Source organism: Cavia porcellus, unplaced genomic scaffold (assembly GCF_034190915.1).
Source record: "Cavia porcellus strain 051 isolate PalLab524CR breed Dunkin Hartley unplaced genomic scaffold, mCavPor4.1 scaffold_4, whole genome shotgun sequence".
In the NCBI taxonomy this organism is placed as follows: Eukaryota; Metazoa; Chordata; class Mammalia; order Rodentia; family Caviidae; genus Cavia; species Cavia porcellus.
The window spans coordinates 56276847-56301843 of record NW_026947487.1 but is presented as its reverse complement, the minus strand read 5'-3'; the positions used below and the strand labels follow the sequence as shown (position 1 = coordinate 56301843).

General features: G+C 36.2%; 1 protein-coding gene across 2 annotated transcripts in view; it reads left to right on the top strand.

The window, feature by feature from the left end:
* The window catches only part of Lpcat2 (lysophosphatidylcholine acyltransferase 2), a 70788-nt gene that overhangs the window by 26489 nt on the left and 19302 nt on the right, over window positions 1–24997 (top strand). For both annotated transcript variants that reach the window (XM_063247085.1, XM_063247086.1), the window contains 3 exons: window positions 7607–7689; window positions 10240–10365; window positions 11745–11898. In XM_063247085.1, coding sequence (XP_063103155.1) covers window positions 7607–7689; window positions 10240–10365; window positions 11745–11898 — 363 coding nt within the window. The remainder of the gene's footprint in view (window positions 1–7606; window positions 7690–10239; window positions 10366–11744; window positions 11899–24997) is intronic.

Here is a 24997-nt window from a genome sequence, read left to right as displayed (position 1 = left end):
ACAGCGCTATTACCTGGGTGACTCCTGTCTGCTTTATGATACTTGATATTTTAAATCTCCCCACTGTTTGAATGTAGTTAAAATTATAGTTCAGCAGCCCTCAGCCACTAATATTTTTATATCCTGGCTTGAGGCTCTGAAAAGCTGGACTCTGCCTCCAAGGCTCCTGCTTCCCCAGCATTTCTGCTGAGGCAGAGCTGGAGTCCTCTCACATGGGACCTTTGTAGATGTCTTAATTCATTTAATAACTCCAACTTCAGGTGTCTTTCTTGCTTAGGATATACTCTTCTCTTTTCTTTCATTTTAAAGTTGATTTAAATTCTGATTATTATTTTAATCATGTTTGTAGAGCTTCTTGAATATTAGATAATTCAATATAATTATTCAAGAATGTTCTTATTTTGACTATTTTAAAAGTAGACTTTGAGTGGATCATTAAAGTGCCTTTTCATACACTGTATTCTCTGAGTCACAGGACATCTTGACTGCTATGTCATTTAGTTTTACAAATCTCCCATTAGGAATGCTGATTACCAAACTTATTAATTACAAAACACTTGGATACCTATGATCTAATGAACATAGTATTTAGGCATATTTTATTTCCTCTTTTTCTTTCTCTTTCTGCTTCTCTAACACTGAGACTCTTTTCTGGAAAAAGTAATAGTTTCCTGATTCTTAGATCTTAAAATCTCAAGTTTCAAATCTTGTGATCTGGGAAATAGGTCTCTGGCATCTTTGAACAATGATAAAGATACGTGTAGCTTATAGAATGACCCTATTGAAAATTATTCTTTGAAATATAACATGGCATAATGGGTATACTTAAGTGTTTTTGGGTGTTCACTTTTATCAACCAGCTACTTAGCAAGTATGCTTTTAGAAGGATGTGGCTTAGAGGTGGTCTTGGTTACTTTCCTCTTGTTCCTGAGACAAAACACCTGACACTCAAAATGAAGGAAGGAAAGGTTTATTTACCTCACTGTTTGTGGAGGTTTCAATCCATAATCAGCTGGCTCCAAGCCAGGGTGGCATGGCAGTGGGGCAATACTTCAAGGCAGCAGCCAGAGCAAAAAGAGAAAACAAGCCTCTCCTCCTCCTTTATATTGTACCTAGGCTACCTCCCCGCTCCAGGTCAGGTGTAGCACTCATAAAATCTCTGTGCCTTCCTCTAGTACAGGATGAGAATATTTACAACAAAGTAAGGATCCTGGCTCCCTGCTGAATCTCAGTTAAAGTCTTAACTTCTCAAGTTGACACAATGTATCAACCATACCAGAGGTACAGGGAACATGCAAGCAAATGAGAAACATTACAAAGTGTGATGTAAATTAAAGTGTTTGCTAGTCAATTGTATGAGAGAGCACAGGTGCTGAGTCATGCTAAATAGTACCATGTGGGTAGCAGCCAGTTTATGAATAGTCTATGGCCTTCAAATTGATTGTCCAGTTTTCTTTCTATGATATATCTTAGGATGTATTCAAAGCATGGTGACTTTAGAAGCCATCTTATATATTTTAGAGACTTAATAATGATTAATCTGTAGCATATGGACATATTTTACTTTATAAAATTCTTTCACAAAGTTTATGATGGTTATCATTAGGTTCTTAATAAACAACATAATCTTAACAGAAAGGAATTTCTTAATTTAAAAAGAATATCTGATTTAAGAAAGAATTATAATTAAAAACAAATGTTATGATCAACACCTATACACATATATTATTTTTTTTAAGTCTTCAAAGAGCCGATAACTCAGGGAAGGTTCAAACCCCATTATGTATCACTGAGCAACAAGGGTCCATCTTGAAAAATGTAAAGCTAGGCAGTTTCATTATTATGCAAATATACATAAACTCACTAACTTTAGCGTGCTACACACTGTGGCAATGTGGCATTGCTCTTAGGCTACACCTTTGTCTTAACATGTGTTATGGTTTGTGTTCAGTGGTCCTCCCAAGCCTCAGGCAATCATGGATGCAGCTGAGTCTGAGGTTAGTGATTGGTTCTGGGTGTTTGTCTGGTGCTGGGATTGTTTGTATGAGTGCTTCACCTACGCAGGGGTGGAGCAGGCATACAGTGTAAGGGTGAAAGAAGGTGTGTTTTCCCTCTTTTGTTCTGTTCACTCTTGCTGTTTGTGGTGACCATGAAAGGATGCCCCACTATACCATCTGCTTTGCAGCCAGCTGAATATGAACTAAAATCTCTTAAGAACTGTAAGAAATAAACCTTCCTTTGTTTCACTTTGAGAATCAGCTATTTTGTCTCAACAAAAGAAAAGAAACTAAGACAATGTTACTCTTTGCTGCCAACAGTTGTAATGCAGTGGTATTTGGCTACTTGAACACAGGAAAGATATGGTAAATACATAGCATTAAAAATTAAAAAAAAAAAAAAAGATGTACCTGTACCATGAATGGTGTTACATGTTCAAACTTTTGGTTTGCCTAGGTTACACTGAGTGGAGAGAAAAGGTCTTGTTCTGTAACAACACTTGACCTCACAAGCAGGCATACATAAGTAGCCTGAAATACCATTGTCAATAATAGCTGTGTCATACCTGCCAAGTCACACAAATGCATGCAACATCAGATATATTTAGGTTTCCATTTAACTGATTCTTTGATAGCCTCAGAAGCCAGAGTTACCTCTGTCCTGAGCCATCCTAAACACCATGGAATCATTGTTGCCTACACAGTCAACATTTGCACACCACACAACTGAATCATGAAAAATATCCATACAAATCATATAATAAATACAGGTATCATGGTACATGCCTATAATTTCAGTGCTCTGGAAGCTGAGGCAAGAAAATTGCAAGCTCAAGCCTAGCTTGGGCAATTGAGTAACTTAGGGAGTCCTTGTATCTAAACAAACACAAAAAAATTTAAGGGCTGGGATATAGCTCAGTGTGCAGGCCCAGAATTCAGTCATCAGTTATTTCCCTCCTACCAAAATAATAATAATAATAACCATAATAATCCACTGAAGTGAAATCTTACAATGTTGTGGAGTTGCATCACTAGCTATTTTTGGTGACATGTGGTCTACAAGCTGTAGGTTGGACATGCTTGAACAAGCTTTTAGAAAACTTCCATCTCAACAGTACACATGCTATATATATAGATAGATAGATACATTCTGACAAAGCTAATTTGTCCTGGAACTTGTTAAAGTTCTGGAATTTCTAAGTACTAGTAGAAAAATGGTATATCATAAAGAGTATTAACTGGAGTTTTTGTTGCAGTTCTGTTACTGCATATCTGTTTGTGCTAAAGAAAATTACTTCAATCTCTCTACACTTACGTTCTCACTGGGAAAATGGAGATAGAATCACTGATCAGATAAGGTTGTGAGGACTTGATAAGGTTACTTACATGCTGATATGGGGTAAGTGTTCAGTATTAGCTTTTCCTTTTCATCTGAATGTTTCTCTTTTTTTGCATTTTTCTCTTTGAAGATTTAAAAGAAGAATAATGGAAAGAACTAGAACTGCATATTCATTGAGGTTGAGCTTTTAAAATTCTCTTCTATTACAAGAAAAAAGAAAAGATCGATCATAGTGTTCCCACTTACCCACCTCCTTCTTCCTACTCATCATTTCCTCAGTAGAAAAGAATGTGCTTGGTGTGGTTGAGAAGCAATGAAGAAGCTGGTTCTTCTGGTCACTGATGTAGCGGACTGGCGTTAGTTATTGGATAGCTTTCTGAGGAATTTTGACTTTATCTTGTGTGTAGTCTACTGTACACAAATAAGAGCTGATAGTCAATAAAACTTGTCAGCTTGCCCTCCTCACCTGGTGCGCGGCTGGGCAGAATAAAGAATGTGAAGGTACAGAGAACTTTTGAAGTAGGCTGGAAAATGGAGCCGTGCATCCGGTCTCCATTGAAGTGGAAAAGGAAATAGAATTTCCTAGCTTGCCTTGTGTCTAAAAATGTGACCGAGACAGTGAGGTGAAAGGGAAATTGTGTCTTGAAAAGCATGGAGCATGTGTAATTTGGCTGAGTCTCCCTCCGTGGTCTGTATCGGGGTGGGATGCAGGATCAGAAGTGCCTGAGAAGATTTGTGATAGGCACTGTAGTAGAGCAGACGTAAGAGACTCTGGTGGCAGAAAGGCCACATAGAAGGGTCTGCCTCCTAGGTCCACAGCAGATGGGTAGGCAGATGATGCTAAAGAGACAGGAAGAGGAAGGATGAGTTGGTCCTGATGTGGTCACTAGATTACCAGAGCCTGTGCAGGACCAGATAGGGGAGAAGTAAATACTCATGGGTCATGAGGAGAAAGTGACAGAAGAATTTGGCAGAGGAAAAAACAAACAAACAATAAAAACTAGGATCATAATGTTTGTTTCCATGGCTGGAGTAGAGTTCACAAAAATGTCTGTGACCAAGTGAAGGGACTGTGAAGTCTGGACATCACATGGACCGATGTCCAGTGTAGATGTTGAACACAGTGAGAGAAGATGGGTGTAGAAGGGGAAAATGAGCCCTACAGAAAGATTTAAATGTGTGTGAGGAGCCATAAAAATAACGGCAATCAGGTTCTTCTCCCTTTGGTTTATCTTTCTTCCCAAATAAAGGGTTCGCTCACGCTAATGCTACAGTATGAGCTTTGCATGACTTTGAGCAAAATGGAAAGGTGGTATTATCCCAGGAAAGGTGACCTTTTTAAATTAGGATTTCCATAAATTGCTTTTTAAGGTGTGGTTTTTCGCGACCCAAAAGTGTTAAATCTAGGCTTTTAATTATTTTGTGCTCTCGATGGAACTTATTTCCTCAACAATAAAATACCAAGAGCCGGACACAGTGGCTCACACCTGTAATCCCAGCACTCAAGAGGCTGAGGCAGGAGGATCATTATGAGTTCGCAACCAGCCTGAGCTACAAAGTGAGTTCAAGGCCAGCCTAAATTGCATAGCAAGATCCTGTCTCAAAAGACATAAATAAAATAAAGTGAAACAAAGTGCCATGCAAATAGGAAAGTTATTAAAAGTCATTTGATGAGAAATATTACCTTCACTAATTGAAACTGAATCCATAGTTGGTTAACAATGCAGCAGCAATTTATTTTTCAGGGTTTTCATGTGCCTGGGTTTTTCTGACCTATATAAATCATGTAGAATATAAATGGTCATTTGTCTTTCTTAAAAAATGTGGAATGTTTTGGCAAATTATAGTTTAACTTTCTTGAACTATTTTGTCAGATATTTTATGAACATTGATTTTAACTTGTTTTCGTCCTTGAAATTTCATACCAAGCATATATAGAAAATTTTCCTAGATCAGATTGGAAGGAATTTTTATTAATATGCATTTCCAGTTTGTTGCTCTGGATATTTAAGTGATGTGGAGACCTCTGGTGGTTTAGTTTATTTTTCCACTTTACAGAAAAACTGAAAACATAGGATTCTAATTGGAAAGGACCTTAGAGATCATCTAAGGAGAGCTTATCATTTGCCAGGGGAAGGATCTGAGCCCTATAAAGGTTATATATCTTTTCTAGGATTACTCAGCAAAACCAAGGCCAACTACTCTTTCGGTAGCATGCCACTGCTTCCTTGGAGAATCAGTAAAATAAATGTATGTTGTTCTGTACATCCTAAATACATCCTGTTGAAAATACTTGTGTCCTAACTACCCTCTGTATCCTCACGCTACTGCAGGTCTCAGCATTTTTCAGAAGACCATTATGGTAGTCACTAGGTGTTTTGCTCTTAGCCTGTATCCCTTTGGGATGCTCACTCCCTGCTTCTCAAGTCATTATGCAAAAACTGTGACCTGAGTTTGTCCCTCCCTTGCTTAAACTTCATCTCTGCGTCACCAGTGCCATAGGTTTCTTAACATGATTAACAAAATTTCAAAAGTCCATTTGAAAAAAAATATATATATATACTTATAAATCTTCTTTTTCTTTCAAAACATTGCCCTGCCATTGATGGGTGTAGATGACCGTGGCTATATTGTTTAACCTCTTCAAGCCCCATTCTTCCCCTGTAAGATGGAAATAGTAGAACTTGCCTTGGGATTACTGTGAGACACAGGCAGCTAAAGACTGTAATATGAAGGTATCCAGCACATAGTCAGTATTTGATGGATGGTAGCTCTTTTTGTTTGCTTAGCTCTTTGCTTAATAAATTTCTACTGTACTGCATGGAGAGCTTCTGGAGAACAGGACTTCACTACTGTGTTTCAGAAACTAGTGTAGTGCCTAGCATAGAACAGGCACTTAAGCTTCATTTGCTGAGTGTAATTGAGCCATTATATATTAAGCAAGTAGTTTACTCATTGTAAACTCTAATTCTTTATGATAAAAACAGGAGCAATTGAAATAACGCATATAAAACACACTGTTTATAGTTACCCTGGCACCTTGGTTAACAAACTTAATTCTTTCCATGATTCTGGTTGCAAACCAAATTGATCATGAACTGAATCAGATTTCCCTATTAGGGCAATATTGACCCTAACCATTGAACCATTGATTTGATTCATGAGCAATTCAATTTATGACCAGAATCATGGAAAGAATTAAGTTATGAACCAAGATAACACTTATAATTCAATCCATGGTAAAAGTCATGCTTATCCTTGAAAATTCATAGTAACAAATTGGCTGTTCTGTAGGCCACCTTCTACAGAATTAGGTCTTCTGGGTACACCCTCTCTCCAGGCACCACCTGCAGCTTTGGCTGCATTTTCCTGACTCTGGCACCATTAATTATTACCTACCCATGACTCTCCATACTCCAGAAAGATGGTTATTGGGGAAAATAAGGTGTGAAAGACTCTGGGCTGAACTCAGACTATGGGTTGGAAGACACTGGGTAAGTTAATGGAGCTTTTCAGTCCCATCTATAGTTGAGACCATAAGGATAATGATACTCAGCATAAAGTTGCTGATGTGTTGTTAATCGGTCCTACTAAAGTATGGATCTTTGGAGTAGGGAAGCTGATCTTGACTGGAATATTTTAGGAGCCCCCAAAATATGTAATGACTTGAATATGGCAGCAAAAGCTAGTCAATGTTAGAAAACTGTAACTCCAAACAAGGAGAATATGAATGAGGTGCCATAGAATAGCAGGTGGAGAAAAAAGTAAAATAAAAAATGAGAAAGCAAAACGTAGTGTTAAACAAAAACTAGGAAGTCAATACTAAAGATTTTTAAGTACAAAAAATAATAAAACCAATTTCAATTCTTATTGGAATGGATAGGGAAGATAGAACTAGAAAAAAATAAAAATAAGAAAAGAAAACAGAACATTTCACTTAAAGGAGTGAAACTTGAGAAAATGCCGCTCTGAGAGGATATTAATAGCTGCAGATTTGTGACTTCTAGAATTCCAGACGCCCATTTTACCCTCAGAACACCCAGGGCAGAAGGTGATCAGAGCCGTTGTTTTAGAGTTCAAGAGGCAGTTTAGCAAAGTTACCATACGGGCAGATTCAAGGCTTGGTAGCAGACTTCATTAGTTCAACTGTATTAAACTATGTTCTAGGAAGGTAGAGGACTAAGCATATTGATAGGTTATAAATTAATTTATTCAGTATTTAACGTCTTAGGACTAAAAATTGTTATGGAGATGTACATTTGTCTTTCAGTTTATGCCTGTTCAGGTACCAAGTGATGAAGAAATAAAGAACCCCATTCTTTTTGCCAGTAGAGTCCGGAATTTAATGGCAGAGTAAGTATCTGAATGAGCTTATGACCAGTAAACACGTTGAAAACTTATTAGTAAGTGTCAGTTAATGTAGTTTTAAGGCCCATGAGGGTTTTACTTCCCAACTCATTTGAATCAGTCATGTGCCCAGAGACACAGTCAGTGAATCATTGTCTAATTATTTCTCCAACTGCAGCCCCTAACTAAAGGAGATGCATCTTTATCAGATAGGTGGACGAGGTGTGGTAATCAGAGGAGATCAGACAATGCCTTCCAGAGGTGAAATCTCACCAACCGACCAGTCCCTGTGAGACAGAGTGTGTGACAGTCACAGCAGTTCCTTATTAGACTGGCCTTCTGTCCCCTCAGCTCCATCCAGCTGCCTAAGGGAGGGTGTTTCACAGGTAGTAATGATTATAGCACTAAAATGGAGTAAGTTTGCCAAGGAGAAAAGATGAAGGGAAAAAGTTAGCCTTATGAAGGAAGTTATAAATGTAAGATTTAGAAGTAGAAAAATATAAACTTTCCTGCACATAAGGTGGTTTTTACTCACTAGTGTGATTAGATAAAGTATCCACTGTCTTGTAGTACAAGAATGTGTTATATCATTACTACCTCCCAGGCAGCCTCAGGACCCTCCAGATGTGTACCCTTTCCCCGGGCACTACCTCCCTTAGTTCCCCTCCAGGAGGAGGTTTAGAGCTAATAGGCCAGTAATAATTTTTTTCTGTTATTAAAAATTCAATAGGAATCTTGATTTTAGCTTCAGAGCTGAATTTGGTTTTGTAACCAAATTTTTTAACATATATACATATATATATATATATGATATATACATCATATATATCTCTTAATATTTCATAGTAAAACCTTATTTTAAGATGGAATGAATATTTAACCGAAATAATTTATTTTGCTACTAAGTGCTTTATCTAGTGTTTAGGTCAACAACAAAATTTGCTTTTATATTATTTTCTTCCATTTCTTTCACAAATTTTATACCATATGTTTCAAAGAATAGAAGAACTATGATAAGTATTAGAAACTGATAGAATTTCTATCAGATATTTTGTTTTCCCAAAATGCACCTAAAAATAAAAGAAGGAGTTGGGGGTGGGGTATATTGGCCTAACATGAAGAGTACAACAAAAATTGTATAAACTACATAAACTTGAACATGTTCCCTTTAAAATTTCTCCTTATGTGTGACATTGGAGTTAAAATTATTACCTTGCTTTTCTCATGACATTGATTATTAATGAGACTCAAGCAGGAAAGTATATGATGAAAGTGTTTGCCAGTGGTAAGGAAGACAGTGGTAAGGCAGATAGATGTAAGGCAGATGTGATGGTGGTACTACTGAGGGCTTCTACTCAGGAGTTACCATGTCCTGTGTAGGCCCTTCGCTAGTGTTTTCTAACATTACCCACATAGCAACTCTAAAAGGTGAGGAAATAGACTCAAGAAGGTAAACAGGCTGCCTAAAATTATACCGAGTAGTAACTGGGCTTCCACTTAGGTTCACATTTCCTGTTACCAAAGCTCAAGCTCTTAGCTATTATGCTGCACTGTTTAGTATGATAATTCCTGAAATATTTTATAGTTTTATTTTTCATCTTAAATATTATCATACTAAAATATTTACTGTTCAGAAATTGGCCACAAAAACCTATTTTAGATGAAGAAAGGTATTGTTTTAGCTGCAGTCATTCAAAATTTAATGCTCCTTACAAAGTTAGATGCAATTGAAGACAGAGTTTTGTGATTTTCATTGAATATTTGCTAATAAAACTTTAGTAAAGAATAATCTTTAGGAAATTATTTCATGTGTTGTGCAATATTTCTTCTTGATACTATTTTTTTCAGTTTTTATTAGTATCTGTTATTTCTAGATATTTCATATCATTCAGTCTCTGAGAAGTGAGCAAGAGTTATGCTGTCCTTTGAGAATAGAGGACGGTAGGTCTAGAAGAATATCAGCCTAGTGTCAGCTTGTTTCAGTACTTTTTGAAGACTGGTTAGAAGGTTGACTTCTAGTTATAAAAATGCAAAAAAAAAAGTTTGGATAGATTTTTCACTTGGAACATGTACAAATGCAATGCATTGGTTTAATCGGTACCTTTACAGTCATTGCTAGTTTGTCCTTCCAATACCATTTTGAAGTACAGTAATTATTCTGAAATACAGATGAAAACAAGGAGGCTTGGAGTCAAATACTGAAAGGTCCACATCTGGTAAAAGACCTAGTTAGAGCTTGAACCTAAGTCTTTTGAGTATTTTCCATGAAATTTTTAACTATTATTGTTGCTGTTCTTAAAGCACTAAGCAAAAATTATTACCTTCATAGACAGAAGTATGCAAGCATGAAAAGTTTTACTTGAGCTATTGCACGTCTGTGAAGAATTAGAGAAACGTCTCTTTGGCAAGAAAAGCCATAGTCACTGAACTAAAATGTAGTAAACACTTTTTTATTGACTATTGTTTGCTGATTGTCTCAGGCCTACTGAAAAATCATGACTTAAGAAAAATCAATTCAGCGTTTTGTTTTGTTTTGTTTTTTCTTAATACTTTCAGAGCACTAGGAATCCCAGTAACAGATCATACCTATGAAGACTGCAGACTGATGATCTCAGCAGGACAGCTGACGTTGCCTATGGAAGCTGGATTGGTAGAATTTACTAAAATTAGCCGGAAATTGAAGTAAGTGTACTTCAAAATTACTGCACTTTCATAAAAGTTTTCCAAAAGAGCCTGAAATCGTATTATGTTTATTTTTCCTTGCTGTATTATTGCTCAACTCTAGGACCATGTGGTGTTTATAAAGAAAGCCAGGATTGTACTTATTTAGCTTTTTGCTTTTTCCAAAACTAGTTAGCTCAAAGATATGTGCACCAGTCACAGGGTGAAAAGAAAACATAGCTGTAAACATGGACCCACATGGAGTTTTGCTGTTTGGAAATGACTCAAAAACACTCAGTCAGTCCTGTGGCCTTTTTTAAAAAAAAAAAATAACAAAAACAGAAAGGATAGCATAAGTACATAATACTGACCCAAGGTGGTCAGAGCTTCATTTGTGAAAAATTTGTATAATAGCAACTCTGATTACCACTGATCATTAAACACTTAACTAAATCAAACTTTTTTTCTTCAGATCTTTTTTTTAAGGCGAAATGTACTTTTGTGCATGAGTATGTAGTTTAAGCCATTTGGAATGTTTCCTTTGAGCTCTCTTGTACAATAGGGAAAAAACCCTCCAAATCCTGTCTTGCTATGATTCACTCTGTTGTTCAGCTCTAATTAGGAACTTCTAGTAGACTGATTTAACAGACCTTCACCTACTCCCTAGGAAGTTACTGCAGAACCAGTTACTATGATCTAAGTTCAATATTAAACAACAGAAATAATAATACTATGATAAATGATGCAAAACAGCATCATTGATACCTTCTAGGTAACAAAAATATTTTGCTTTTATTTTGGTAATATATGTAAAATATTTCCATAAATTTGAAAAGTGGAGCTAACCATTGGAATTTAAATGTATGTTAATCACTTGGTCAGTTATATAATGCAATGGCAGGCTGTGGATATAAGCTATAGTACATTTTCCAGTATTTATCACCTTAATTTTTTTTCCTAACTGATATGGAGGAAGTGTGTATAGTATGATAAACATCCCCATCACAACCTTTTTTGAACTATAAGATAATATTACCTTGAGAACAAGATTTGAATACAGGATTCATAATTTTTTTGTGATAACTCAGTAAGTATTGTTGATTAAGTCATGTTTAGGGTAAAATTTGCTCATTTTTCCCTCATAATTAATTTATTATTCTACTACACTGCTTTTTCTTATTTACTTCTGGGATAAATATTTGGGATATTTATCAGTTGTACTGAAATACTGTTAAAAACGAAATGCTTGGCATATGTATTCCACGTGTACTTTAAGTACCCACTTTATTCTTTTCAAAGTTAGCACATATTTTCTCCAACAAATTAGTGAAACAGTGTTCACAAGATGTTCATAAGCATCAGCAAGGGCTAATAACATTTATTTGTAATTTTTGCTTTAGATTAGATTGGGATGGTATTCGTAAGCATTTGGACGAATATGCGTCTATTGCCAGTGCCTCGAAGGGAGGAAGAATTGGAATTGAAGAATTTGCAGAGTATCTAAAGTTACCTGTTTCAGATGTCTTGAGACAACTTTTTGCACTCTTTGACCGGGTAGGTTAAAATTTAATCTTTAACGTTTTACTCTGCCAATCCCTACAGGATATAAAGTAACATGGCAGGCGTTCGGGAACTTGTTAGGTTAGTGTTTGAAGAATCAGGGCTGAGTTTGTGCTTTAATTGCATGACTTAATTTTCTCCTTAATATGAATAATTATATGTGTGTGAATGTGTGTATAGTAATATTTATGATAATATCTATTTCTTTTAAATACCATGTCATAAAATAAATATTGTGGTCATATACCCACGTATATACTATGGAATGGGAAAAATTTGTATATCAAAATTTGTACATTGATGATGTGAATGTTGGTGTTCTATTCTGAAGATTTCTGAACTTCCTCTAAATATATAAAGACCAAATAGACTTTTATTTTCTAATAATGTTTTTATATTTGCAATCTTTTTTTCTTTTTCTTTTTTTTTTGTTTGTTTGTTTTTTGATACCAGGAATCAAACTCAGGATCTCATGCTTGCCAGGCAGACTCTGTGCCACTGAGCTAAATCCTCAGCTCAAAAAATGTTTTATAACAAGATTTCAAATAAGTTTATTGTTACTTGTCAACATGTAAATATGCACAATTAGCTAATTGTATTGTGAGCTGAATTTTCCTTAGAAAAGATGTGTCAAGGTTTCAAGTTCTCCATTTTTTAACTTATTTTTTAATATATGAAATTGATAATAAAATAATCACATTTGGTTACAATTCTTGCAAATGCTACATTCAAGATACAATGGTTGTAAAAATAATGATATGATGATGGGTGATGAGTCCTTTGAAGCTACCCATACAGCCAAGCCCTTCGTGTACCTGTAATCCCTGCCAATCACTGGTCTGTTCTCTATCCCCACAGTTTTGCATTTTCCAGGTACCATATAAATAGGATCATGTACTGTTTTAGTCTTTTGAATGTGGTTCCTTTCACTTAGCATAATGCATTTGAGATTCAGTAATATACATATCAGTAATTTGTTTCCTTTTATTGGTGAATGGTATCCCATTATATGGATGTACTGTAGTTAATCTATTCCTCAGTGAAGGAACATTTGATTTGTGTCCAATTGGGGTCAATTATGAATATAGTTGTAAGCTAAGCAATCATGTATAGGTTTTCATATAATGTAGGTTCTAATTTCATTTTACTTGTGTAAATGCTTAGAAGTATGATCTCTGTATTTTACCTGAAGGTGACTGTATTTTACATTTATTCTGAAGGATATTCTTGTGGTGTATAGCATTCTGAGGTAACTATTCTTATAATAATTCAAAGATAACCCTTTGTCATTAGCCCTTTATGGTTTTACAATCTCACTGGTCCCTAACTTTTAACTTTGCTCAGTAATTCTCCTGCTATGGTTGCTTATTTATTTTGTTCAGAAATGTTAGTTGTAATTGAGAGAGAGAGAGAGAGAGAGAGGCTAAACTGGGCTTGTTCTATTTTATCTGATATCAGAAGTCCTGGTTCTCTATTAAGCACCAGAAAAAATCTTTTGCAAAGAAATTATAGCTCAATGACAGAGGAAAAGGCTTTTTTTCCTAGAGAACCCTAATGTTCCTTTTGTGTTATTTTGTGATTTCATAGATGAACTATTCTTTAACATAATGCTATTAAGCAACTTCTATATATAGTGCCAAAGCTTCTCTTCTGAGTTTGCTTACAGCATGTAAATAGTTTGTCCCCCTGCATAAAATGATAATGTACCAGTGTCACAGTATTGTTGTAAGGTATAATGAATAATTAAGGAAAGGGAATGTAAATTATTGTATGTAGTCATGAAAGTTGGGAAATTTGAGATTTATCTTCACCTGTATACTCACAGGTCTTTCTCTGAGATTTATATAGCAACTTTTACGATGGCTCTAGAAACCAAGCAATGAATCTTAAATAAAATCTCTCTGTTTGAAACTGGTGAAAGGAAGAAATAGAAAGACACATCAAAGATGGAGAAATGGGAAGAGATATGAAATAGAAACAAAGGAGGAAGTTTATAGCCTGTTTCAGCCGTCATGTTCAAAAGGATTTTTAATCAAAATTAAAAATAGTATCTGCTGAGGTTGCGCTTTCTTTCAGTTGTCTGTCATACGTAGCAATTATGGAAATGTTAGGACACCAGTTTTGTCTCCTAGTGACTGAGGATAGCTGCCAATAGCCTCATTGTTTCTGTAGCATTTTTAAGTATAGGAGGATTTGGGAATCGGGAAGAGAGGTGAAGCAAGGGTGAAAAGCAAGTCAATTCAGTTAACTAGATTGGCTCGCTGTGGACTAGAAGAGAGAGGATTGGCTACAGGCAGATTGGAGACTGGTCATTCGGTTAATCACATTTCCCCATGGATGGCTTCAGTAGGCTCACATATCATTTGGAACTGTTGACTTTACTTTTTTGTGTGATAAAATTTAGCTCTAGACACAAACCATAAGCTGGTGGGGGGCAGGGCTGATGCCTGCAGAGTTGAAGTGGGTAGCTTTCAGGCAGCCAAGTATGGCTTGAGCTGGTTTCCTAGATAGTCCACAAAGGTATTTCCTTGCTCCAGCGGTTGGCATCCAGTGCCTGCTGGATGAGTACTTCAGCATGGTAGAAAACTTTCCTGCTGAAAATTCTTTGTAAGCGGGAGAAGGAGTAACCAGTGTGCATGAGAGGCAGAGAACATCCAACTTTGCTAACTCAACTATGATGTGTATGTGACCACCCACACTCCCAGAAGTGTTAGAGATGAGGGAGCCATGAGACTAAGGCCTTCTGGTACCATCAGTTATTCTATCTGCGTGGATAGAGATTTGGATATTGTGCAGAGTGGATATCTCATTGTTTCTACAAAATGTGGCCATATCTTCTATACCTGGTGCCACTGAGACTCCCTGAAAAATGTTAACACTTGCCCAACTTCTAGGAAGATCAACCCCATCCTGTTTGCATATGAAGAGTTCTGAGCTTCTCGGGAGAAATGGATGAATGGATAGCTCTCTGCATGCTACCTGCCTTATTTCCTAAACTCAACAAGAAAATATTTGATATATAAACTGTTCTTTACTTTCTCACCCTACTCAGATCTTTCTGTTCTCTTCATTTTGGTGCTATGGAACTTAACCTAAAAGTGCTTCTGGCTGACTGCTCTCCTGGAGTGGCCCAGTCCTGAATTAGAAGGGGAGTCAGACACCTAGGAGCTGAGCATTTGAGGCTCTGGCCTTTCTGGAGCCCACTTGTGTTTCCCTATTGGGAGGCTCATCCAGTTCGCCTACGAGCAAGATCTTCCCAGGCATCTACCAGTCCATCAGCCTGCCTGTCATGCAGTGACTAAACCAGACCCAGCCCAGTTGGCCCAAAGATCCCATGGCAGAAGCAGCCCCTAGACACTTTTTCCCTTGAGAGTCAGAGGTGACCTGTGATTCTGCCTGCACCTTACCACTGATGTACATTGTTCTCTTCAAACTACGAGGACCTCTACAGGACAGTCCCAGTTTTCTAAGAACAAAAAGTGTGATAAAGCCCCTTCTCACCCATGTGTCAGCAGACAGGAGGCAGCACCATTGGCTCCTCCTCGGAACCTCATCAGAGCTGCTGCAGAGCAGTGCACACCTTGCCTGTCTACATGCCAGCCGTTCTCAGGAAACTGTCCTGTTCCCTGAAGTTCTCACCTGGTGTAGAATATACAGGCCAGGGGCAGGTGTTTGCCTGGTGTCCTCACTTCTCTGATTAAAAGCCACCCTGCTCTGGTAATGTGCCCTCCAGCCCTCCGGTCCTCAGTTCCCGCTGTCTGATGTCTGCCCCAGTAACTATTGGAGGTGGGAACAGCAATTTTGGCCTTATAGTTACTCACTTCCATGTCTTTGCCCAGGTCACCATCTCTGCTTCAGACATACTGGCCCACCTGTCCTGGCATTGGGGTACCCTCTCCCACCAGGTGATACTTATTTCCAAAGCTGCTCTTCAGCTGCTCCTTAGGTTTTGTTTGTCAAAGCGTTGTGGTTGTCCCTCCCAGCAGAGCCCAGCTAATAGCCTCTGCTCCACCCTCAAGTGTACAGAACTTCAGGGCCTCTCAGGGATAGAAGAGTTACCAAAGCCAACTGTGCGGGCACCAGGACTAGGGTCTGGTAGGGATGGACTATGCAGGGCCAGGTTGCCTCTCCTCCACTCCTTCCTCAAAGGGTTTCAAACCAAGGCAGTCACTGTTTATATGAAGCACCTTCATGGTGGGGAGGGTGGCTTCTGCTTTGATGACTGACTGACCTTCAGTTCCCCCTTCTAAAGGAGCAGGAACTCAGGCCAGAATTCACTTTAATGGGAACTGAAGGAGTGTCCCTCTTCTGTGTGAAGAGAAAATGGTTTATTCTTCATTCTGACTTAAAAACAAAAAACAAACAAACAAAAAAACCTCTTTGGCTTAGTTCCAACTCATTTGAATGAATAATAGTTTTTTCCACAAAGTGAGAGGCTGGAAAAATCGGACCCCTTCACTGTGGTGTGGTGAGCCTGCCCTCCATGTGGTCTTCACGGCCGCTAAGTTCTCTCTAGGTTTCACAGAGATGCTCTTATTCCATTCTGATGGTAGCCAGACTGGAAAACCAGGTGACCGTGCAGCCATCAACTCACAAATATGGTGACACCTCTTTAAAACTTCATGTTTCATTCATAAATATAACATACTTGGTTGATTATAAAATTGTATTCATCCTAAACTGAATTGGGGAAAGAATGTATTTTGTTTCTACTAGTCAGGAACTGGAAACCAGGAAAAGATCTCTGTAAAGGAAATCTCTTTCCTTCCCTCAGTGTACATAGTTTGAGACTTTCTTTGTTGTGTTTAAACTGTATCATTGGACATCAGTTTTGGACTTCCGCTAGTGTTAAAGGTGAAAATAAAACCATTAGTTTGAACAACAGCAACAAGAAACCCTCAGAAGCTAGTTTATAAAATGTTTTTCTTTTGATGTCGAACATACTAGAATATTGAGGAAATAGTCTGGAGAATTAACGATCAATGCATTTGAGCTCCCTTCTGCCTCCCCTTTTCCTCTTTCCTTCCCTCTCTCCCTCCGTCCCTCTCTGTCTCTAGCTCTAGCTCTAGCTCTGTCTCTGTCTTTCCCTCTCTCTCTCCCGACCTGCGTGTCTGTGCCTGTGAAGACAATCTGTTTTGAAAAGCAGAGTTAAGCAATTGCAGCCACACCTTGTTCACATGCCCACTTTCAGGCTTGTTTTCTCTGTCAGTTTAAGTGCTTGAGCTGGGGAGTGTTTCATGAGAAAACCAAGGAAGTTCAGCAACTCCACAGTTTGTTTCTCTCAGAGTAGCTTATCTGCTAAACTCAACGCTTGATGAGGGGCCGGGGTGGGGACGGAAGGGTGGGAAAGAGAAGTGGCCTGGCATTCCCTTGGCTATTTCAATACTATAAACACTTGCAGTGTAAAACCCTTATAAGCCCCTCCCATGTTCCTTCTCACTTGATCCTTCTTTCTCCCTTACCTTTTTCCTTTCTTCACTTTTCTGCAAGTCTTTCCCTATGCAGTTGTGGTTAGACTTTGGGGGCTGGAAAGAAGACCTAAATGTCTCTCCTCCATTACCTTACTCTCTCATCCAGTGACATTTTTGGTTAGTCTACAGAAATTTAATAATGGTTTTGTCCCACTTTATCCTTTAAAATATGCTACGAGTTCCCTCTAACATGTTCTTCACATTCTTATATATTTGATTCTACACAGTTTGAAGGTTCATCAAAAGTGTGGCACTGATAATCCAAAGTATGGGATAGATTACTAGTTTGGATGTATCCACTTTTTGAAAAGCACTACCATCAATAACAATAAACTTTTCATCTTTGGGTTTAATTTCGCTCTTTGTTTTCATAAATAAGTACTAAACTCTCTAGCTCAGAGCTTAATTGGGAATTAGTTAAATGTTCAAATGAGTTAGAATTGTTTTAAACAGTGGTTTAAAATAATAGTTTAAAATAATGGCTTTCCAATATTTTTGTATTCATAATTCAAATTAAATATTAGGTGCTTTGTTAGTACACTTGAAGAGATTTTAAGCCAGTTAATGAGGTTAGGAAATAATATTGGCTAAATTAGAAATAATTATAAAGCAGTCATTTTTACAGTTACAACATTGTCTTGCAGTGTGCTCTCGGGTTGACTTTGGATCTGACAGAAGTATCTTACGTATCTATGGGGATAGTCCTCAGATGTTTCAGTAAGCATGTAATATTTGCTGCTGGTTTATCAACATGCCATGCCATCTGCTTCTTATCTTTTGCTGCTGGTGTGTCTTCCACACTATGTCTCTTAATATATTCAGTTTAACAGTCCATCTTACTGTTTCCTATTGCAGTATATTATTCACTGGTTGCAAGGCTGTTCTTCAAAGTTGGCCAAATTTTTCCATAAAGTAAAAAATATTTTTTACTTCATATGCCTTATGGTCTTTGTTGTAAGTAATTTATTCATGTGTGTAATGTGAAAGCAGCCATAAACAATTGCAAATGAAGAGTCATGTTTGTGTCCCAATAAAACTTTATTTACAGAACAGGTGTCAGTCTGCATTTGACTCACTGACTGTAGTTTGAGGATCTGTGGTATATTTCCTAAATTGATGAAAATGAGGCATGCTTGAGGACTAGACTGAAAGACTGAGCTCAGTGTTTGCAGTGAGCATTTTAATTTGTGGGACACTGTACATCTGATTTAAAGCAGATCTCTTTAAATCTTTGTTCTTGAGTAATCTGCTATTAATCTCTTGTTAGTAACCTCCCACAGTTCTAGTTAGTGGTTTACTATTCATCTGTACAAAAAGGAAAAGAATGAGGAGATTGATTTCTAATTCTTCAGCTCTAGCCTCTCATGAGCTCACTCTCTACTTAATAATACCATTATATATATGATAGGCTACTGTCCATTACAATTTAGATGATTACATTGCCAGTCCATAAAGCAATTTGACAAGTGTCACGATTTTTCCCATTTCTGCTATTTAGTACTCAGCAGTTCTGTCTTACTATGTTCTGTGTTTAAATATTAGGCAGAAAAAGCTGTGTATACTGTAGCACTTTGGCACACCAGGTTTTTGGGCTATTATAAACTTTTGTCGGTATTTTTTTTACTATTTCATCATGTGGAATGAATGTGTTTCTTTATTCCAAGTTCTTATCATCTGCACCATTCTCACTGTTAGTTCAAATGTAAGTCTTGAGTGCCAATAATAAATAACAAGAATCCTTGCTTTCTTCTTGTTAAAGGAGAAAGCGTGTAATCTTCTGTAGGCTTTTTGATCATGTTGAACATTAGGACAAGACTAATGTCTAAACGTATACTGTAAAACCTACTTTTTAAAATTTTAGTTCGGTTTTGGTTATTAGAAATACAATGATCAATAATACAGTTATGTGTGAAAAACTCATCTTGATTCTAATCCTAGTTAATCAAGATTCACTAAATGGATTCTACTTTATAATGCATATCATACAAATTTTAGAAAAAATCTGTAACTTTCCCAGTGGGACTGATGAACTTTTCAATTGTCCTGAAAAGTGGGTGATCCTATATGTCTTAGCATTCTATCTTAGTTCTCAGATCCACGAGACCATTTTAAGTGTCATTATACTAGAAATAAAGCTACTTAGACATGAGAATTATGTGCTTTACTTTTGGGTTCTCAATACATGTATAACTGAGAGAAGAACAGAAGAAACAGAAAGATTACAGTTCAAACTTAGAACAAGTGAGCAATTACAGACCTCCTCCATAAGCATAAGGAAGCAAAGGATAGGGCTGTGTAGAGAATGGATTCTGTCAGACTGATTTAATTTTCCCCTTGACAGAATGACAGTCTGAAGTTATAAGGAAAAAATTAGATATTACCTATACAGAGTCCAGAAAGGTTTTTTATTTCACCTACATGCATCCTTATCAACATATTAGGGATTTCCGGTCCACATTAGGTTGGAGTTAGTTGAAAGGTTGACATAAGCTTCAAGTATAGTGTGAATTTTGAGTCCTGTGTAAGTCCAACCAGGTTCACTCTCCACCTCTTGGAACCTGGTTGAAGGGTGTAATATATTTGATAGTTTGCAGTCAGGAACAGTTTTTGAAAACCAGATATTGTGTTATAGTGGAGATTAAAGTAAGTGAAAGTATCTTCAAAATTTTGGAACCAAACTCAAGATGGAGAATGATTGAATTAAATTATGATGTAGCATTAAAAGACTTAGACCTTTTTATACAGTATTTAGAAAACTGAACTCAACATAAGAACAATGCTGCTGTCACTGTTTCATGGTACCTGAAAATCTGACTCTCAGAACTATGCAGCTAATAGCTATGCAGCTAATAGAATGTTTAGTATCAAATTCCATGTCCTCTTCATTTTGCATAAGACTGCTAACCCAAGAAAGAAAGTTACGTGGCAGAGACCACACAGCTGGTTAAGTGCAGGACTATATTGTTCTTATTACAGGCTGTTACTTACGACTTTTAAAAAAAAACAAGTTAAATCATACAGTCATATTTTAAATATCATATAATTTGTTTTATGCACACAGTTCAGTGATTTTTAAATAAATTTATCAAGTTGTTCAACTATCATTTTCACTCAATTTTAGAACATTTTCATCAACCCTATATGTGTCATCAATCTTTATTTCATTAACTATGAATTCTGGTTTCCTAAGTATCTCTGAGTCCTAGGCAGCCACCATTCTACTTTCTGATTCTATAGATTTGTCTTTTCTGGACATTTTACGTACATGAAATTGTCCAACATGGCTTCTTACGTTGGCTTCTTTCACCTAGCATAGGCTTTTAGGTTTATCTATGTAGCATGGATTGGTAATTTCATCCCATTTTATTGCTGAGTAGTACTTCTTTATGTGTACATATCACATTTTGTTTATCTATTAATTGGTGGACATTTAGGTTGTTTGTGCTTCAGGCTTTATGAGTAATGTTGCTAATAACATTCATGCATTGTTTACATTTTAAGCCTAATAATTTTGTTCCCTAAACTGGGGTTAAATTGGAGACTTTTCTTCTACTCCTGTTCTCCAAATCTGGATAGTAGAGTCACTTCCAGGTAGCAACTAAAGTTGTTATTAATGTTCTAATAAGTAGCCACAGGGGGTTAAATAGCCCAGAGAAGAAAAGGGTTTCTAATCTAATAACAGCTTTTTATCCTGTGATGGCTTATGGGAAACTATTAGTCAAATGCCCTCCTCCTTCACAGAAAATAAATAAGAACAATTGGATTTAAGCTGCAGTGCATAACCACTTCAGATAGGCATAAGGAAGCACATTGTATATGACAGTGGATGTTATCAAGCTAATTTGCAGTATTACAAAAACAAAACCCATATAATTTCCTCTGAGAGAAGTGTATATGAATGGGTTTGAATCTGTCTAAAGCCAGATGGCTTTTGTGATCCCTTAAAAGCAAAGTAGTCCTTTGGTGGGACTTTTTCTTAACATCCTTGGTCTTCAGAGACCCTTTCATTATGCCCATGAGAAATAAAGCCAAGCACCATAGAGTTTTGTACAAGCCATTGGTTGTAATAGAAGGAGATAAGTCGAGTGTCCATGTGCTAAGGAAAACAATGTCCTCTAATGCTATTCTTTCCCAGAATAATAACTAGAATAGTTATTCAGTTCTAACATTGTGTAGGTTCCAAAATACTTTCACATCTGATTTCCTTTAGACTTACATTTGAGCTGTCAGTAGTTTTGCAGTAATGTGTTTGATAGACTGTGTTGCACAGCAATTTGAAGCTTTTTCCAATCTGATTTCATTTTGTTGATATCTCTTTGTTTCCTGTTATTCCCAAAAATAGACTGTCATCGCGTCATATCCCTTGACCATCTCTTGAATACCAAATACCCCTTAGCTTCTCTGTGTTTTTACTATACTGTTCTTTTATATCCCTTTTCTATTTAGAGAACCCTGATTTAGCTTGCATTCAAGCCTTTCTTTTTCCTCAGCAGAATTTGTTGCTCCCCTTTTGATAGCCAGATCAGTTTGATAATGTAATACAGTGTAGTAGCAGCATGATCTTGAATAAGTATCTAAATTTTTCTCAGTGTTATTTCCTTATCTCTAATACTTTCGCATCTTTCAGAGAAATTTTATAAAATCTGAATACTAAAGTGTATTAGATACAAAAGTAAAGGATTAATATTAATAATAGAAATGTAAACATAAATGTTAGCTTATAGTTAAAACCAGTCTTTGTGGATCTCCTTGGCCCTTGAGTACAACAGTCCTGTTGTATTCACTGTCTTCTCCTGAGCACTGAGTCTGAGTCCTGATATGTAACATATCAGACTGAGTTGTTTTGAGGTAGTCAAGGGAGATAGTATTTTCATCATTTTACAGATTTGAAATTGTGACCCCCCCAAAGGCTAAGAGACACAATATTTTGGACATTAAGTGCTAGCTACCTTTCCCGGAGTTCACTGATAGGTCTTCCAAAGAACAATGATTACAAAGAAAAAAAAACAGATTAGAATATACGACTAATTGAGATGAGGATTATAAATGAGTACTTTGAGTAACTGCATGCTACCAAACTGGGTAATCTTGATGAAGTTGTCAAATCTGTGGAAGTACACAACCTCCCCAAATTGAAACATGAAGTAGAAAATCTGTAGTTTTCTTCAACAACTATTGAAAGAAGAATTAACACTAGTCTGTGTCAAATTAAAACCAAAAAATTAGGGAGCTCCTTATGATTTGTATGAGGCCAGTATTTTCCAGAAAATGTAATCAGATAATAACATTACAAGAAAACTACAGAGCAAAATGTCATATGAATATTGATATAAAAATCCTTTAACAAAATATCACCAAACGGAAACCACCCTCCTACTTAAAGCAGAATACACCATTATCAAGTAGGATTTATTCTTAGAATGCAAGTATTTAATTTATGAAAATCCACTCTAATATACTACATATATTACCACAAGGAAGCAGAAAAACCACATTGTCTCAATTGATAAAGGACTTTGAAAAAATTCGTATTCTTTCAGCATAAAAATATTCAAGCTAGAAAAAGAAAAAACGTGCCTCAACATAATAAACACACATGAAAAGCCCACAACTAATGTCGTATTTAATAGTGAAAAATTGAATACTTTTCCAAGATATCTGCTTTCACTTCTGCTCAACATAGTGCTAGAAGTCCTAGCCAGAGCAATTAGCCAACAAAAATAAATAAAAACCCTACATGTTCCACCAAACAGACAAAGCCATGTTAGAACTAATCAGTGAATTTCACGAAGTTGCAGGATATAAAGTCAAGACTGCATTTCTATACGCTAATAATGAACTGTTTGAGAAATTAAGAACATAATTCTATCAAAATGCATCAAATAGAATAAACTACCAAGGAAAAAACTTAATAATGAAGACTAAAAGTATGTTTAGTGAAAACTTCAAAGCATTGATAAGTTTAAAACACAAATAAATGAAAAGATGCTCCCTATTCATGGATTACAAGGCTTAAAACGTCAATGCAAGTCAAAATGATATACAAATTCAGTGCAATCCTTATCAAAATCCCATGTTACCTTTTATAAAAATAGAAAATTCAATTCTAAAATTTATGTAGAATCCCAAGAAGCCCTAAATAAACCAAAACAATATGGAAAATACAGAAAAAATCTGGAAGTCTCACATTTCCTGATCAAAACTTGCTACAAATCTACAGTTAATCAAACCAGTAAGATACTGGCATAAAAACAGACATGTAAGCCTGTATGTGATCAAATAATTTTCTATAAGAATATGAAGACTATTCAATGGAAAAAAGAATAGCCTTCTCACCAAATAGTGCTAGAAAAATTAGATATATGTGTGTTAAAAAATTCCTTACATACAAGGATAAACTCAAATAAATCAAAGAACTAAACATAAGAGCTGACACTATAAAGTTTCTTAGGAGAAAAGCTTTATGACATGAGTTCTCAATAATTCTTTGGATGTGATATTAAAAGCACAGATAACAGAAAATAAATTGGACCACATCAAAATTTAAAACTTTTCTGTGTCAGAGAATAGTAATAGCATAGTTTAAAGGTGACTCATAAAAGAAAATATTTGAAAATAATACACGTTATCTGATGAGAAATTAATACTGAAGGCTTAAAGAACTACAGCTCAACAGTAAAAAAAGAAATAACCTGATTTTAAAGTAGTTAAAAGATTTGAATAGCTATTTTTCCAAAAAAGGTATTCAAATTGCCAATAGAGATATGAAATTATGTTCCACATCACTAATCATTAAGAAAAAACAAAAAACCATAATTAGATAACACTCTTCAACAGTAGAATGGTTTTTTTTTTTTTTTTTTTTTTTTTTTTACCAAAACAAGAACCAAAAGAGAAAAATAACAGGTGTTGGAAAGGATATGGAATAATTAATTGCATTCCCTTGTGGGATTGTAAATTGGTGCAGTCATTGTGGGAAACAGTATGGCAGTTCCTCAGAATTGTAAAAGTAAAATTATCATATGATCCAGTTATTCCACATCTAGGTACATAACCAAAAGAATTGAAATCAGGGGATCAAACAAGTGTGCATATACTGATGTTCGTAGTAGCACTGTCCACAATAGCCCAAAGAGGGCAATAATCCAAGTGGCCACCAATGGATGAATGGAAAAACAGCATGTGCTATATTATGCATTATAGGAGTATTTATCTGTATTGAGGAAAGAAAACTATAACACCTGCTACAATGTAGGTGAACCTTAAAAATGTTAAGTGAAATAAACTAGGCATGAAAGGAGAAATATTATATGATTCTAATTGTATAAGGTACCTAGAATGGTAAAAGTGGTGTTAAGAGGGATAATAAGAAAAGAAAATAGCACTTACTATTTAGTGGATACAGTTTCAGGTGGAGAGGAGGGAAAAGTTCTGAAGAGGAAAGGTGGTGATGGTTGCAAAAGAGTGCCATCTGTTTAATGCCACTGAACTTCATACTTTAAAATGACCAAGCTGGTAAATTGTGTATTTTCATCACAATTTGAATGTAGTTTAAATTTAAAATCAAAAGCCACAAGAATATATGTACTGCATGATTTCATTTACTTAAGATACAAAGTCTG